The sequence below is a fragment of the Sebastes fasciatus genome, chromosome 3, assembly GCF_043250625.1.
Source record: "Sebastes fasciatus isolate fSebFas1 chromosome 3, fSebFas1.pri, whole genome shotgun sequence".
NCBI lineage: Eukaryota > Metazoa > Chordata > Actinopteri > Perciformes > Sebastidae > Sebastes > Sebastes fasciatus.
Genome location: NC_133797.1, coordinates 2,608,355 through 2,622,754, shown reverse-complemented (window position 1 = coordinate 2,622,754; position 14,400 = coordinate 2,608,355). Strand labels below are relative to the sequence as shown.

General features: G+C 42.7%; 2 protein-coding genes across 5 annotated transcripts; one reads left to right on the top strand and one right to left on the bottom strand.

Annotated features, from left to right (window-relative positions):
* Window positions 1-519: 519 nt before the first annotated feature.
* On the top strand, window positions 520-3,840 carry cbx8b (chromobox homolog 8b). 2 transcript variants are annotated; one of them, XM_074627843.1, is made up of 5 exons: window positions 520-699; window positions 797-840; window positions 1,120-1,200; window positions 1,339-1,405; window positions 2,367-3,840. In XM_074627843.1, the coding sequence occupies exons 1-5, from the start codon at window positions 631-633 to the stop codon at window positions 3,234-3,236; spliced, it is 1,131 nt and encodes a 376-aa protein (XP_074483944.1). In that variant the 5' UTR covers window positions 520-630; the 3' UTR covers window positions 3,237-3,840. The 2 variants fall into 2 exon arrangements, with proteins under 2 accessions (XP_074483944.1, XP_074483948.1); XM_074627847.1 differs by having other exon boundaries at window positions 521-699; window positions 1,120-1,185.
* A 2,384-nt stretch (window positions 3,841-6,224) lies between these two features.
* Window positions 6,225-11,913, bottom strand: c3h17orf67 (chromosome 3 C17orf67 homolog). 3 transcript variants are annotated; one of them, XR_012593061.1, is made up of 5 exons: window positions 11,756-11,913; window positions 9,563-9,663; window positions 7,228-7,361; window positions 6,488-6,524; window positions 6,225-6,457 (listed from the first exon to the last, which is right to left on the bottom strand). XR_012593061.1 is itself a non-coding variant. In XM_074627827.1 (4 exons), the coding sequence occupies exons 1-3, from the start codon at window positions 11,808-11,810 to the stop codon at window positions 7,245-7,247; spliced, it is 273 nt and encodes a 90-aa protein (XP_074483928.1). In that variant the 5' UTR covers window positions 11,811-11,913; the 3' UTR covers window positions 6,225-6,524; window positions 7,228-7,244. The 3 variants fall into 3 exon arrangements, 1 of the variants encoding a protein (XP_074483928.1); XR_012593060.1 differs by having other exon boundaries at window positions 6,225-6,451; XM_074627827.1 differs by having other exon boundaries at window positions 6,225-6,524.
* Between the last annotated feature and the right edge of the window lie 2,487 nt (window positions 11,914-14,400).

Genomic DNA, 14,400 nt, shown 5'->3' with positions numbered 1-14,400 from the left:
GCCTGAGACAGTGAGGCGGGAAACGAATGCGCGATGATGATATGATACATAACGAGATCACACAGCCTGCGTGCGCTTATGGCCTAATAGATCTATAATAATAATAATCATAATGTGTGCTGCATCTGCTGATAGGCGCGTGGCTGGATATAGACCTAACGAACATGAAGCATATCTCCGGTCCTCGCGCTGTCGCTCTCTTATTTCCTGCTTTCTCTTTTGCTTGATGACACTGTCGCGTGCATATAACAAAAAAAAATGTTGATACCACGTGCATTTTTTTAATATCTCTCATAACTTGCGCGAAATGATTGACTGGTCGCGCGCATGGGCCGCGCGGGGGAAAAAGTCACCATCCCCCCCCCGAAAGAATTCACCCGGGCGCACGCTCCTCCCCTCACTTAGCAACCCGAGCACGTAGCAACGCCTCGACCAATGGGCGTGCTTCTAGAGGTTCCACCGACTGCGGTTCCTTAGCAACGCAGTAAAAAAAAAAAAAGAACTGCGCTGACGTCCATTCTGTTCGGGAGTATTATGGTCTGTCGGGAATTCAGAGTGGCTGGGACTGGAGAGACAGATCTGTGCTCTGCTAGCTGTTAGCGTCCAGCAGGCTAACTGTCGGTAGTCAACATGGAGCTGTCTGCTGTCGGGGAGAGAGTGTTCGCTGCTGAGTCCATCATCAAGAGGAGGATCAGGAAGGTAGGAGGCGGGAGATGGAGCTGAACATTACTCTCATATACTCATATTGTCCTGCGAGCTAATCCAGTCCTGTCTGTGTGTTTCTGATGGCATGCAGGGTCGGATTGAATACCTGGTCAAATGGAAGGGCTGGTCTCCAAAGTAAGTCATCGTGTTCTCAGCCGCTGCGGCGGGGCTGGCTCTACTGTCTCTGCTGTATGGACGGTGCTGTCTGTGGTGTCGGTGCTGTCTGTGCTGTGGCTGTCGTTAGCTCGCCTCAGCTAGCTGTCTCGGGTTATATATATTGTAGCGTTCTAACACGATGGAGATTGTAGCTGGCAGGCTAACGCTACCCCCACAGTGTGTGTGTGTGTGTGTGTGTGTGTGTGTGTGTGTGTCACTGCTCGCTTCCTCATATAAACTTAATGTTTTCATGTTCAGATACAGCACCTGGGAACCGGAGGAGAACATCCTGGACTCCCGCCTGTTCGTCGCGTTTGAGCAGAGGTACAGTTCACATGTGTGAGCTAGCCTGTCTGGGCAGAGCCACCAATAACTATATAACTATATATATAAATATATCTAACTGTCCGGTGTGCTCCTCGGTGCACTTTGCTCCCCTGACTCTCACCTCGGGGTTTGTCTCTGTGTTCCTCACAGGGAGCGTGAACGGGAGCTGTACGGGCCCAAAAAGAGAGGACCCAAACCCAAAACCTTTCTGCTCAAGGTACATGGACTAGCGGTGTTGGTGTTGTTGTTTTGAATGAACTGCATGTCCCCCCCCCCCCTCAATAACATGACAGTGTTTCACGTTGTCTTCTTTCTCTCATGTGTTCATATAACAACATGGTCTATATATCATGTGTATTCTGGTTTTCTTATTTAAAGCTCTTTATTTGCTAATTAATTTGGGCCGCCTGTATTTACATTCCCTTTAACGCGCAGCGCTACCTAATGATGCTAATTATTCATACTCTGTGTATTCAGCTTGCTAGCTGGCTATTAGTTAATGCGGAACTGTTGACACGTTTTTGGAATTCCTTAACAAAAAAATATTCCTGTTTGCAAACTTCCCCTGAAGCGTCTCAGAAATCCGTTTATATTAGCTGCTATATCCGTTATTAAATTCCGATGCATACTGTCCTATGTAAAGCATATTATAGACGGATGCAGGCAGCAAGAGGTTTCAGCTTTCCAGGACAACGAACCGTGAACATTGCTTAATGACCGACAGTCTATCCTAAACTAAATAGCAGAATGTCCATAGACAGGACTGTTGTTTAAAACGGGTTAGTGGAATTCCACTAATAAATACTGCGGCCTGGCAGGAGGCCTTTGCTGGTGTAGTAGTTAATGCCTATTAGCACAGATTTGCAACTCATATTAAATGTCCCCCTTTTTAAATGCTAGATACATTGATTGTGATAACTGTGCCCAGTGTCAGACACGGGGCCTAATAAAAACACTCAGAGAAGACATTTTGTCATGTTCCAGCAGGAAGATGTGAATAATAAAAAGACTGCTCATGTTTCAGGTCCTGGTCTCACTGTCATGGCTCTCCAACTATGACGAGTCAGAATAACTGCTGTGAAAAAGGCCTGATAAGGCCACTAAGAAATTAAAAACTGGAACGTAATAGTGTCAGAATTAGAATAATCCTTTTCCTCTCATTTCTTCCCTTCTAATAGGCTCAGGCTAAAGTTAAAGCCAAGTCCTATGAGTTCAGGGCTGATGCGGTCCGAGGGATGCACATCACCTACCCGAGCCCAGAGCCGGTGGTCACCCCCAGGGCCAGAGAAGGCCTGAGAGCCGTCGTTCCCACCATCTTCCCACCCAGCACAGTCAACCGTGGAGAAAGCGTACGCGTCCGACCGCCACAACTGAGCCCCCGTGAGTACCAGCAGCCTTCCCTTCAGCAAGCCGGTCCAGACGGACTCATCCACGTACCCAAAAAAAGAGGGCCGAAGCCTAAGCCCCGCTTCAAGGACGGCAGCTGCATCCCTGCGGCCTTTGAAGCCCACAAGAGGAGAACGGAGGAGCAGGTGAGCCACAGCCCTCACAAACTGGCCAAGCTCCAGGGAGGTGAAGAGATGAGGCTGATCAAAGTGGCCCACAGACATCCAGAGATCCACGGTCACAAACAACACCACCATCACCACCACCACCACCATCACCACCAAGCACACAACCGGGGAATCTCCAGCGGAAGCTCCTACAAGCAGCTCTACTCCGACCGCAGCCTGCATCCACACAGAACAGACATGGACACACACAGGACTAAGGACAGCTCCACCTACCTGGCGCCTGTACACTTCAAGCACCAGTCCAAAATGAGCCAGAGCCCGGGTCGCCCCGCCGAGCTTCCACAGATGGAGAAGCCTTACTTCTTGGACAGGCCGTCCCCGACCAGGCTCGACATCGACTTGGATGAAGTGACGTGGAGGCCCTCCGTCGGCAACGTGGAGAAGGTCTTGGTGACGGACGTGACCACCAACTTCCTGACTGTCACCATCAAGGAGAGCAGCACTTCTAAAGGCTTCTTCAAGGACAAAAGATGATCACTGATCTCTTCACGCCACACTTTTTTGTCTCTGACCTGCATCAGAATCCTTCTGAAGCTTAGTGTGATTATGAAGCAAAGCAGTTTTTGTATGTAATGTATAAAAACAAATTGCATCATGTGCATATGTGTATATATATTATAAAGTTGGACACAATCTGTTTAATGTATTGACCAAATCAAATGAAGTCCATTTCACACCTTGCATTGGTTAACATGAGTACATGTTTCCTTTGCAGCAGCTGGCTACTTTCTGTACAGAGCTTGTGAATTCTACTATTTTGCAATTGTAACTAACTAGAATGTATATTTTTCACTCTCCTATCTTCCAGCCTGAGCTCATTTGTGAGAAGCGAGGCTCAGATATTAAATTCAGTCTGTGGATTGAATAGTTCTCTCTAATTTGAACCGATTAGACTGAAAACACCCTGTTCGATTCAACAGGGTTGATATTTAAAAATGTACTCAAGCACTTTGAATTCAAAAGTATTATGAGATAATTCGTTTGTGTTGTATTCAAAGACCGACTCCGCCTCTGAGTTTGTAACGTCTCTAACATTTCTAATTGTAAGATAAATTAATAAATTGAACACGGACACGCTACAAGCTTTCCCGACTTGTCTATAACTAATTTTTTCCATTAACATGGTATATTTTACAATTTCATAGAAAACGTTCATAAAACTTTAATGTAAGAAGATCAATTGGTGTCAATTTGCTTTTTAGACGCTTTCCAATAAATGCTTTGAATTTTCTCATTTCGTTGTGTTTTACTGTCAGTTTGTGTTCAAGCACCGTCGGCCTCCGTGTTTTTACTGGTCCGTGAAGGTAACACCTAAACCCTCTAATGAAATAATAGATGTTACACAACCAGGCCTCTATAGGCCACCATCTAAATCATTAGCGTTATTTGCTTATTCCTTATGTATATTTTAATGGCCTCAATTTCTGTCATGTGTCTTTGGTAAATCTATGTAAAAATGCGTGTTTTTATTTTAGCTTCCTACCAGCTAATAGGCGGTCACTGCTGAGGTTCAGCAGAAGGTAAAGGCCTCAGGCTCGGGCCAAAACACGCAGCTCCTCCTCATGACGCTGCAGCGGCCTACAGTCATCTCTGAGCTATAGGTTACAAGAGAAATGGATTGTTCTTCCTCCCACACAGCAGTCCATCAGACCAGAGACTTGCTGTGAATCTATTTCATTTGATGGTACAGTATGCGTCGCGCACCTCCACTCTGTTTTTTTAGGCCACTTTCAGTTCAGTCATGTGAATATATGACCGACACAAACGCAGCTATTCCTTCCGACAGGCCCCGAATGCTATTTAGTTCTTTTTTTCATTCCAATTTGTATTCAATTTCTATCATTTCAGATCTAGCGGGAATTTTATTAATTTGTTTAATGTTAAGGGACAATATATAAGATGAACCGATGCCACAGCATTTCGCCGCAGTGTGCAGATGAGCGTTTAAAACGGGCCTGCATATGTCACAGTTGGTCTACATTGAAATAGGCTGTTTTCTTCTACAGGCATGTATCTCTAGACAGACACATTAGGTCTACCTACAGCAGTGATTCTCAACGTGGGGTTAGCAATCAGTCCCAAATAATTTACTACAAATGATAAATCATTAAAAAGTGCATATCTCCAGATGGGGACCATTTGCACCAATATAACACGCCTGTTGTGTCCGTTACTCCCATCAACGTTAGCTCTGGCCCAATAGAAACTATGATTGTGACACACAGCAATAAGTTCATTATTTCTATGTTGCTTCCTGACAGTGAGCTTTAGACTGGTACATTTAAATATGGTGATTTATTCGGACTATGCCAGTCAAATGTCCCCCCCGTTTTCCCCTGTCCTACAGTGTCTGGGTGGAGGATACCTTCCATTACCAGGACTACATCTAACTAAGCCCTCAACAAGCGCCCTCTTTTTTGGTGCAGAAATGATAGAACCGGAGTAAAGTGTTTACTGTTCTTTAATCCTTTTATTACACACCTGATCCTGATCCTGATCCTGATCCTGATCCTGATCGCTCTAAAAGTGATACTGAACCAAGGTGAGAGGCATAGCATTTGTTTCTGGCTGAGCTGATTGACAACGAGTTAACTAACGCATAACGTCATAACGTCATAGGCTCCTGGTTTAGATGCGGTAACCCCCCCCCCCCCCCCCTCCCAACCAGTCACTGACTAAAACCAGGAGCTATGTAGCCTATAGAGAGCAGGGGGTCTTCACCTTTTTGGAGCCAGGGACCCCTTAAAGGGGACAACATTTTCCAGGGACAAAGGGACTTAATTGTAGCTGATTAAGCATCACGTTTACTATTTGTACTCTTAGATGTCATTGGATCTATTTGTATTCTATAACTTTTCAACCTAAATACTTCAGACGTGTTTGATAGTGATAAACAGAAACACATTTCATTTTGAATCATGTTAATACCACTTAAATACCTTTAAACAGCCAGTGATTTTATTGAATTTGGACTCAACTTGACAGCATTTATAGCCTTATTTCAAGTAATTGCTATTAAAGCTTTCAGAAAATGAACAGTAGCAAGACTGACATAATCCTAATGAATCCAGATATTTGACTTTCAGTTAGTGCTTTGACTTAAAAATAAAATACAAAATAATGAACTTATTGCTGTGTGTCCTAATCAGAGTTTCTATTGGGCCAAAGCTAATGTGGCTGGGAGTAATGGACACAATCTGCTTGTTTTATTGGTGCAAATGGTCCCCATCTGTAGATATGCACTTTTTAATGATACAGCACAAATTTTATAATTTATAGCAAATTATTTCAGGAACCCTCGTGCTATAGAGGCTCTCCACAAGGGAAATAACAAGAGTGGACTGAAAGCAAAAAGGTCTGCAGCCTTCAGCCTCAACACTCCTCCTCCTCCTCCTCTGATATCATATTAATGATATAATGATATGATATTGGATGATAATAATGATAATAACACAAGCACTGTTTCCCAGTATAGGCGCATGCATTTCGATTTATTTGTGATTGTATTCACTATTAATACATTTCACTCTGTGATGATACACAATGAAGAAAATAAATGTAGAAATTACTGATAAGAGTATACAGCTGTAATACAGTGAGATTATATGCATGACCATTTATATATCAGCAGTCTTCACATGGTCATATTTTAGGAGAGAGAGAGAGAGAGAGAGAGAGAGAGAGAGAGAGAGAGAGAGAGAGAGAGAGAGAGAGAGAGAGAGAGATTGTGTCCATGTCCATGTTGTCAGTACTGGTCCGTTACTGTGAAGAGAGAAAGGTGTGAAAGGATCAGCTGAAGTCTAACAGCAGGTCATTTGTGAAGCATACATTCTACTATTTCAAACATGCAGCACATTTTTGTAGAATTGGTGGAGACCGTTGTGAAACAGGTTGTCTCTTTGCTTTGCACTACTATGTTAACAAAAAGCTTAGAAATGTGAAATAAGTGTGGAGTTCTTTGGGGGAGATGATCTGATGTGGTTCTTTTCCAAAGTTTGAATGAACTGTAGGTGTCTGTTAACAATGACACAGCCTACTGTTTATTTTAAACCTGTTTGAGTTATTTAAACAAGATAACTGACTGTGTTTTACTGTGTAGGAGACTGACTAACTCAGAAAGTGTTTTACGGGTTTCTGAGGTTTCCTGCTCTGCCACACAGTCATGATAAAATCATTAAAAACAGGAAGAGACACACACATCAGCAGTGAGAAATTACCAACGTAGAAATAAATAATTCACTATATGCAAAAGAGGAGAAAGGCCACAAAGAGATTCAGTTATAGATGAATGAGATTACTCCGGCCTTGTCCTTTTTGAAATGTGAAAAACTGATTAGAAATCTGTCATTCCAAATGTTTGGTAAGTGTGGAAAAAGGATAACACCCTGGCGTCTTGCCGTGCATGTGAACAGTGTTGCATTCATGAACAGTGCTGCATTTGGGGGTTAGAAGTGAAAGTGGAGACCTCTGTCATGCCCATCATCAGACGGGGTGTCCGTAGTTCCTGTCACAGCGAGGGTAGCAGTGGGGGTTCAGCCAGTGCTCCAGGTTGGTCTCCTGGGCCCTCTGATCCAGGGCCTGCATGTGGAGCAGATGCTCCTAGTGGGGGGGGGGGGGATAATAAGGTGATTAAACCTGCATTAGGCCGTATATTTTTGGCATCATTGGGTAAAAATCCCATAATAACCTTTCTGCATATTGTAATTCAAGTGTTCTGAGAGAAAACTAGACTTCTGCACCTCCTCATGACTCTGTTTTCAGGCTTAGAACATCTAGCCTGTGACGGGAGAGTTTGAGAGCGTTCCTATTAGCTGCTCATTCAACGGAGGCAGCTGTCAATCACTCGCAAACTCCGATCAAACGGTCAAACTAGGCAGAGCTGATCAAATATGAATTAGTATTCTGTTATTGTAATGCCTATTTCTCTCCTCAAATGTTTCCAGAAACATCTTGTAGTGTACTGTTTAGCTGTAAAATGAGAAAGTTTGCTCCGGGTGGTGGGCGTTGCTTGGTATTTCCTCAACTGATCTCAACATCGCTGACTCAGAACTATTTGTTCCTCTGCTTTCCTTTTTGCATTACACCACAACAGCAAAATAAGCAGCACATGACAGCACATGTAAGTGAAATTACAGAGATGATGAGCAGAGCTAAACAGAGGTAAACATGCTTGAACCTGAACAATGATGAATGGATGCATTCAAAGCATTACAACGCATGGAGAGAGATTACTTTGGAGATACTGATGCTTCAGCTAGATTAGTTACACGTAAGCACAGCGACAAAAGCTGAAGGTGCATGTCTGACATTAGCTGGTGATTGCATGAAGACAGGTTTGTCATATATCTCTTAAAAACACTTTTTTTATGGATATATTAAGTTTTGGGATGAATATTTTCTATAGCAAGTCAACGAGGCTCTATTGTCAGATAGGAAGTAATGTCCAGATGACATCATGTAGTGAAAATGAACTCCTACAGTAAAAACAACTAAATGTGCTCAGCTCCACAGTGACTGTGGTGTGTGATAAACTTCTCATTGATTTCAAATTAGAGTTTAAATTATAAATTAGGTAAAATTATATCTAACTTTTTCCCACAAAATCTCTGACGACTTCGTTTTTTTTCTTTTTTTTTTCAATATTGGTATTTATTTATTTGTTTATTCATTATTGGTAGTTTCTTTAACTGTCTTTTGGATTTTTGTTTTTTGACTCTTTGTTGACCTGATTTTACACGTTAACTATATGCGGCACTTAAAAAGGTACCAACCAAGTAAGAACATTTAAAAAAAAAGCAAATTAATGAATAATACAATTATGAAATGGTATGTTTTCAAAAGATACTGAAAATATATAAATATCTTGTCCAAACCCTACAATGCAGTAACACTTTATTTTAAACCCCCACTTAGCATACGCAAAATATAAACACCTCTTGAATGGGTTACGCTATAATGTATTTGTACATTTTTAAGCATTTTTTATTTTTATTTTTAAACTCACCTGCATGTGTACAAAGACTTGCTTTATAACATACTTAATGAATGCTTGATAACACTACACACATAAAAATCATAAACTGTTTATACAGCAGTAATGGATGCTTCATGAGGAATTATTATTGTTGACAAAAACATTAAAGGTCCCATATTGTGCTCATTTTCAGGATCATACTTGTATTTTGGGTTTCTAATAGAACATGTTTACATGCTGTAATGTTTATATATGCTGTAAAAACTTTATTTTCCTCATACTGTTGGCCTGAAAATGCCTGTATTCATGCTCTGTCTGAAACGCTCCGTTTTAGTGCATTTCGACGGAATTGCGACAAAATAGCAACAGAATTGCGTTGCTAGGCAACAGCTTGGGTCCATGTGTACTTCCTGTCAGCTGATGTCATTCACATACACTGCAACCAGGAATAAACTGGGGCACATTTAGAATGTTTACGTTTAAATCTGTGTAAAGGATCTAAATATTGTACATTTGTGACATCACAAATGGACAGAGATCCTGACAGCTTGTTTCAAATGCAGAGTTTCTGAATACGGGCTGTGTGTATTTCCCTGTGGATTGAGCGTTTTGGTACTTTCACAGTATTTATATAGGACTTAAGATTGTTTTATAATTAAAAAACATGAAAATCTCGCTTTTTTATAATATGGGACCTTTAATGTCTTTATAATTTCTTACATCTACATTACAGTGTATTAGAATGTATTGCTCTATGATCAATAGTCAATAATTAATGTCAAACTTGTATAATGGATCTGTTCTCTTTGCTCTGAATGAACCTTACCCTCATTGGCTCATCAGGGTGGCCGGCCTTCATTGGCTGTTCCTGCCTCTTGCTGCGGAGCAGCTGCTTAGCGAAGCTCTCCTTGATAATAGGGTTGGCATCTGAGGGAGAGAGAGAGAGAGAGAGAGGAGTTTGACTGTAAAGAGTTCAAATATTTATTCTTATGTAGTGTGATACACACATCCAGTTCTTCTGCTGGCGCTATGAAAGAAAAGATTCAGTAAAGTTGACATACCGCACATTAAAGAGATAAAAGAATAGGATTATAATGTTTTAGACTAGATTGTGAGTTATGTAGATGTGTGTGGTCTGGAGTTTAATCCCCTGAGACCCACTGTCTCTCAGGCGCTGTAGCAGATTCAGTTTTAGAGCTAGAGTGAAGGTACAGCTATGTAAACTACATGAAACTAGAAAAACCTAATGAATTCATCGGTACCAACCATGTCATGTTAGCTTGTCAGGAAGGAGGCTGAATAATGCTCCAAAGTTGGGCCTAATTTTGGCGAGGAAAAACTGTCATGTCCATTTTCAAAGGGGTCCCTTGACCTCTGACCTCCAGATATGTGTATGAAAACGGGTTCTCTGGGTACCCACGAGTCTCCCCTTTACAGACATGCCCACTTTATGATAATCACATGCAGCTTTTTGAATGCAGTATAAATGTGTTATTGTCTCCTATTCTAAAATGATGTGTTTGAATATTTCTGCATACTGGGGTCCCTAAACAGTCTTGTAATTACATAAACTGGGTCTCACTGTGAAGCTGAAGTTTTCATATGTGATGACGTTAGTCTCCATAGGAGACATTTCATACAGTGAGACCATTTAAAAAAAATTTGACCTCACTGTATAAAATGAGCTATGGTGACCTCTAGGATAATCACAGCCTCATGAAACTTTACAGCCACAAACTAGAGACCTAGAGCATTCAGAGGATGGATGGATCAAACTAGAGACCTAGAGCATTCAGAGGATGGATGGATCAAACTAGAGACCTAGAGCAATCAGAGGATGGATGGATCAGACTAGAGACCTAGAGCATTCAGAGGATGGATGGATCAAACTAGAGACCTAGAGCATTCAGAGGATGGATGGATCAAACTAGAGACCTAGAGCAATCAGAGGATGGATGGATCAGACTAGAGACCTAGAGCATTCAGAGGATGGATGGATCAAACTAGAGACCTAGAGTATTCAGAGGATGGATGGATCAAACTAGAGAACTAGAGCATTCAGAGGATGGATGGCTTTCCTAGCTAGACTGACAATAAGGGGGTTTTATGAGCAGTTTACACAACAGAAGTGTTCACCATCCAATCCTTGAAAAAATGCATGTCTCAGAGGGTTAACCTCTGCCAGAGTTATTTCATTTTGCTCGGTGGCTGGGTATTGGCTAATCAGGACAACATTCCTCTCACTGAACGCTATGTTCAGACCCATGAATAAACCCAGCCTCACCACTATCTATTGCTGGTGAGCTGTGGCTGACCTGATCTGTTTAGCTAGTCCATGTGAGGCTGTTTATTCCCCAACGCAAGCCCCAAGAGAGCTGCTAAACACACACACACACACACACACACGCACACGCACACGCTGGCCTCTGCAGAGCGAGGGCTCTCTGTCTCCCTCTCTTACCCAGGCCTGTATTGGGAGGCAGGGTATTTGGTATTTGGTGGAAGGTAACAAAGTGCCCATTCATCCTCCTCACTCCCCAGGGAGTCGGGCCCATGCAGCACGTGACCCCAGCAGGCAGCCTCTCTCTCTCCCTCTGCTGCCAGGGGGAGCTGCTGTGAAGGATCCCAGCTCTGTCAACACAAGGCCAGAGCTGATGCTGCTGCTGCTGCTGCTGCTGCTGCTGCTGATGGCTGGGCCCTCACAGCGACGTGGCAAAACACTCACACACACATTTTTCCAGCTATCTTATTAAGGAAGTCAGATTTTTGATTTTCAGAAGAAAAATGTCAACATTTGTGCACTTTCACTTTGTGATCGAAGCAAGAAATGCATGCTGGAAATGCACTTGTGCAATTCATTCTGCATCTAGTCATGCAACAAGACTTTCCTAAATGAGATCAACATCATTCTGTTTTAACTCAACATCAACCCACCAAAAAGGATATTCTTTTGATTAAAATTCCATCCCATAATTCATCTACATGCTCTCCTCAGGTAAATCCACCGAGAGTTTCCTACCTGTGTACGTGGTCAGCAGGACCAGGCAGAGCAAAAACACCACCAGCGTCTTCATCTTCTTCACCTTTTTCCTGCCTGATCCTTCTCTGCTCTGAGGTCCCGACCAGAGTCCAGAGGGGGTGAAGGGGGAAACTCTCCTCCTCCTCCTCCTCCTCCTCCTCCTCCTCCTCCTCCTCCTCTTCCTCCTCCTCCTCCTCCTCAATCCTCCTCCTGCACGTCACCCACAAACTGTCCCATGCCGGCTCATGTTACTGAGGAGGTATTTAAAATAAATCACCATCAGTCATGATACATTTACTTACATAGAAATATAATTCATATCTCATCATATTAGCTCTAAAGTAGCAACGTGACTCTGGAGGAACAATTCAAAGCACCTACTGTGTGAGGTCTGTTGAGGCAGGTGGGAGGCTGTCCACAAGATGGCGATGCAAACACTGTCCTGTAGAGGTGGGAGATGCTTTTGAGGCTGTTCAGACCATTTCAAGACTAAGTGATGAACTCTTTGTGAAATGGTCGGGTAAGATTATATACAGTATGATGTTTCAGGGCGATTCACCTGTTTTAGCAGGGAATGTTTATGTGATCTCCTTTTTTAGAAGGATAATGTAGAAGTCAAATGTACAGTACATGCTATCTATCTATCTATCTATCTATCTATCTATCTATCTATCTATCTATCTATCTAAAGCACAACATCTACGAAGGTGGGTTCTATTATTTACTGACCATGTGTAGAGGGACCCTGTGTCCTGTAGTTTTAAGAGCTGGTGTACATTTATGATGGAGTTGTATTTAATCAAATTACCACAAACTAACACATATGAAGCAAGCTATTATTTCAGCATAGGAGTAGGCCTACTGGTTGCACTGGGAATCATGGGAACTTGGAGACAACAGGGTGAATAGTTCACAACACCTCGCCTCTCTCATGTATCAGTCCATCAGTTTGCTTTGTTTATCTTATTCTACATCATGCTGTTATCGTTTGTGTTAACTGCATCTTAACAGGGAACAGGGCTTTGTTTTTAAAAATAAAATCCATAACTTTACTTTAAGTAACTCTACTACCACTACTACTGCTGCTACTACTACTGCTGCTGCTACCACTACTACTGCTGCTACTACCACTACTACTGCTGCTACTACTACTGCTGCTGCTACCACTACTACTGCTGCTACTACTACTACTACTGCTGCTACCACTACTACTGCTGCTACTACTACTACTGCTGCTGCTACCACTACTACTGTTGCTGCTACCACTACTACTGCTGCTACTACCACTACTACTGCTGCTACTACCATTACTACTGCTGCTGCTACCACTACTACTGCTGCTACTACTACTACTGCTGCTGCTACCACTACTATTGCTGCTGCTACCACTACTACTGCTGCTACTACCACTACTATTGCTGCTACTACTACTGCTGCTGCTACCACTACTACTGCCACTACTACTGCTGCTGCTACTACTACTGCTGCTACTACCACTACTACTGCTGCTACTACCACTACTACTGCTGCTACTACTACTGCTGCTGCTGCTGCTACTACTACTGCTGCTGCTGCTACTACTACTGCTGCTGCTACCACTACTACTGCTGCTACTAACACTACTACTGCTGATGCTACTACTACTGCTGCTGCTACCACTACTACTGCTGCTACTACCACTACTACTGCTACCACTACTACTGCTGCTACTACCACTACTACTGCTGCTGCTACTACTACTACTGCTGCTGCTACTACCTCTACTACTGCTACTACCACTACTACTGCTGCTGCTACTACTACTACTGCTGCTGCTTCTACTGCTGCTACCACTACTACTGCTGCTACTACCACTACTACTGCTACCACTACTACTGCTGCTACTACCACTACTACTGCTGCTGCTACTACTACTACTGCTGCTGCTACTACCTCTACTACTGCTACTACCACTACTACTGCTGCTGCTACTACTACTACTGCTGCTGCTTCTACTGCTGCTACCACTACTACTGCTGCTACTACCACTACTACTGCTGCTGCTGCTGCTACTACTACTGCTGCTGCTGCTACTACCTCTACTACTGCTACTACCACTACTACTGCTGGTACCACTACTGCTGCTGCTACCACTACTACTGCTGCTACTACCACTACTACTGCTACTACCACTACTACTACTGCTGCTGCGGCTGCTACTACCTCTACTACTGCTACTACTGCTGCTACTACCACCACTACTACCTCTACTACCGCTGCTGTTATCTTAACAGGAAGCTGATGATGAGGCTTGTTTTCAGCCCAAATACTACTTTCTTTCTAACGACTTATGGTTCCAAAGGTTTGTTCCACCCAAATACTACTTTCTCTCCAAGTACTTAAAGTTTTAAATGTTTATTCCACCCAAATATTACTGTCTGTCCAAATACTTATAATTCTTAGAGTTTATTCCAGCCAAATACTACTTTCTGTCTCACGACTTCAAGTTTTCAAGGTTCATTCCACCCAAATAGGCCTGCTACTTACAACGGGTTAATTCATTTCAACTTCCATCTCTGTCAGTATTACAGTTTAGCTTCCAGCTTTTCTAGCAATGTATTTCAGGTCTTAGCTCTTTTTTTGGGGGGAATAATGCAGTTCAACTC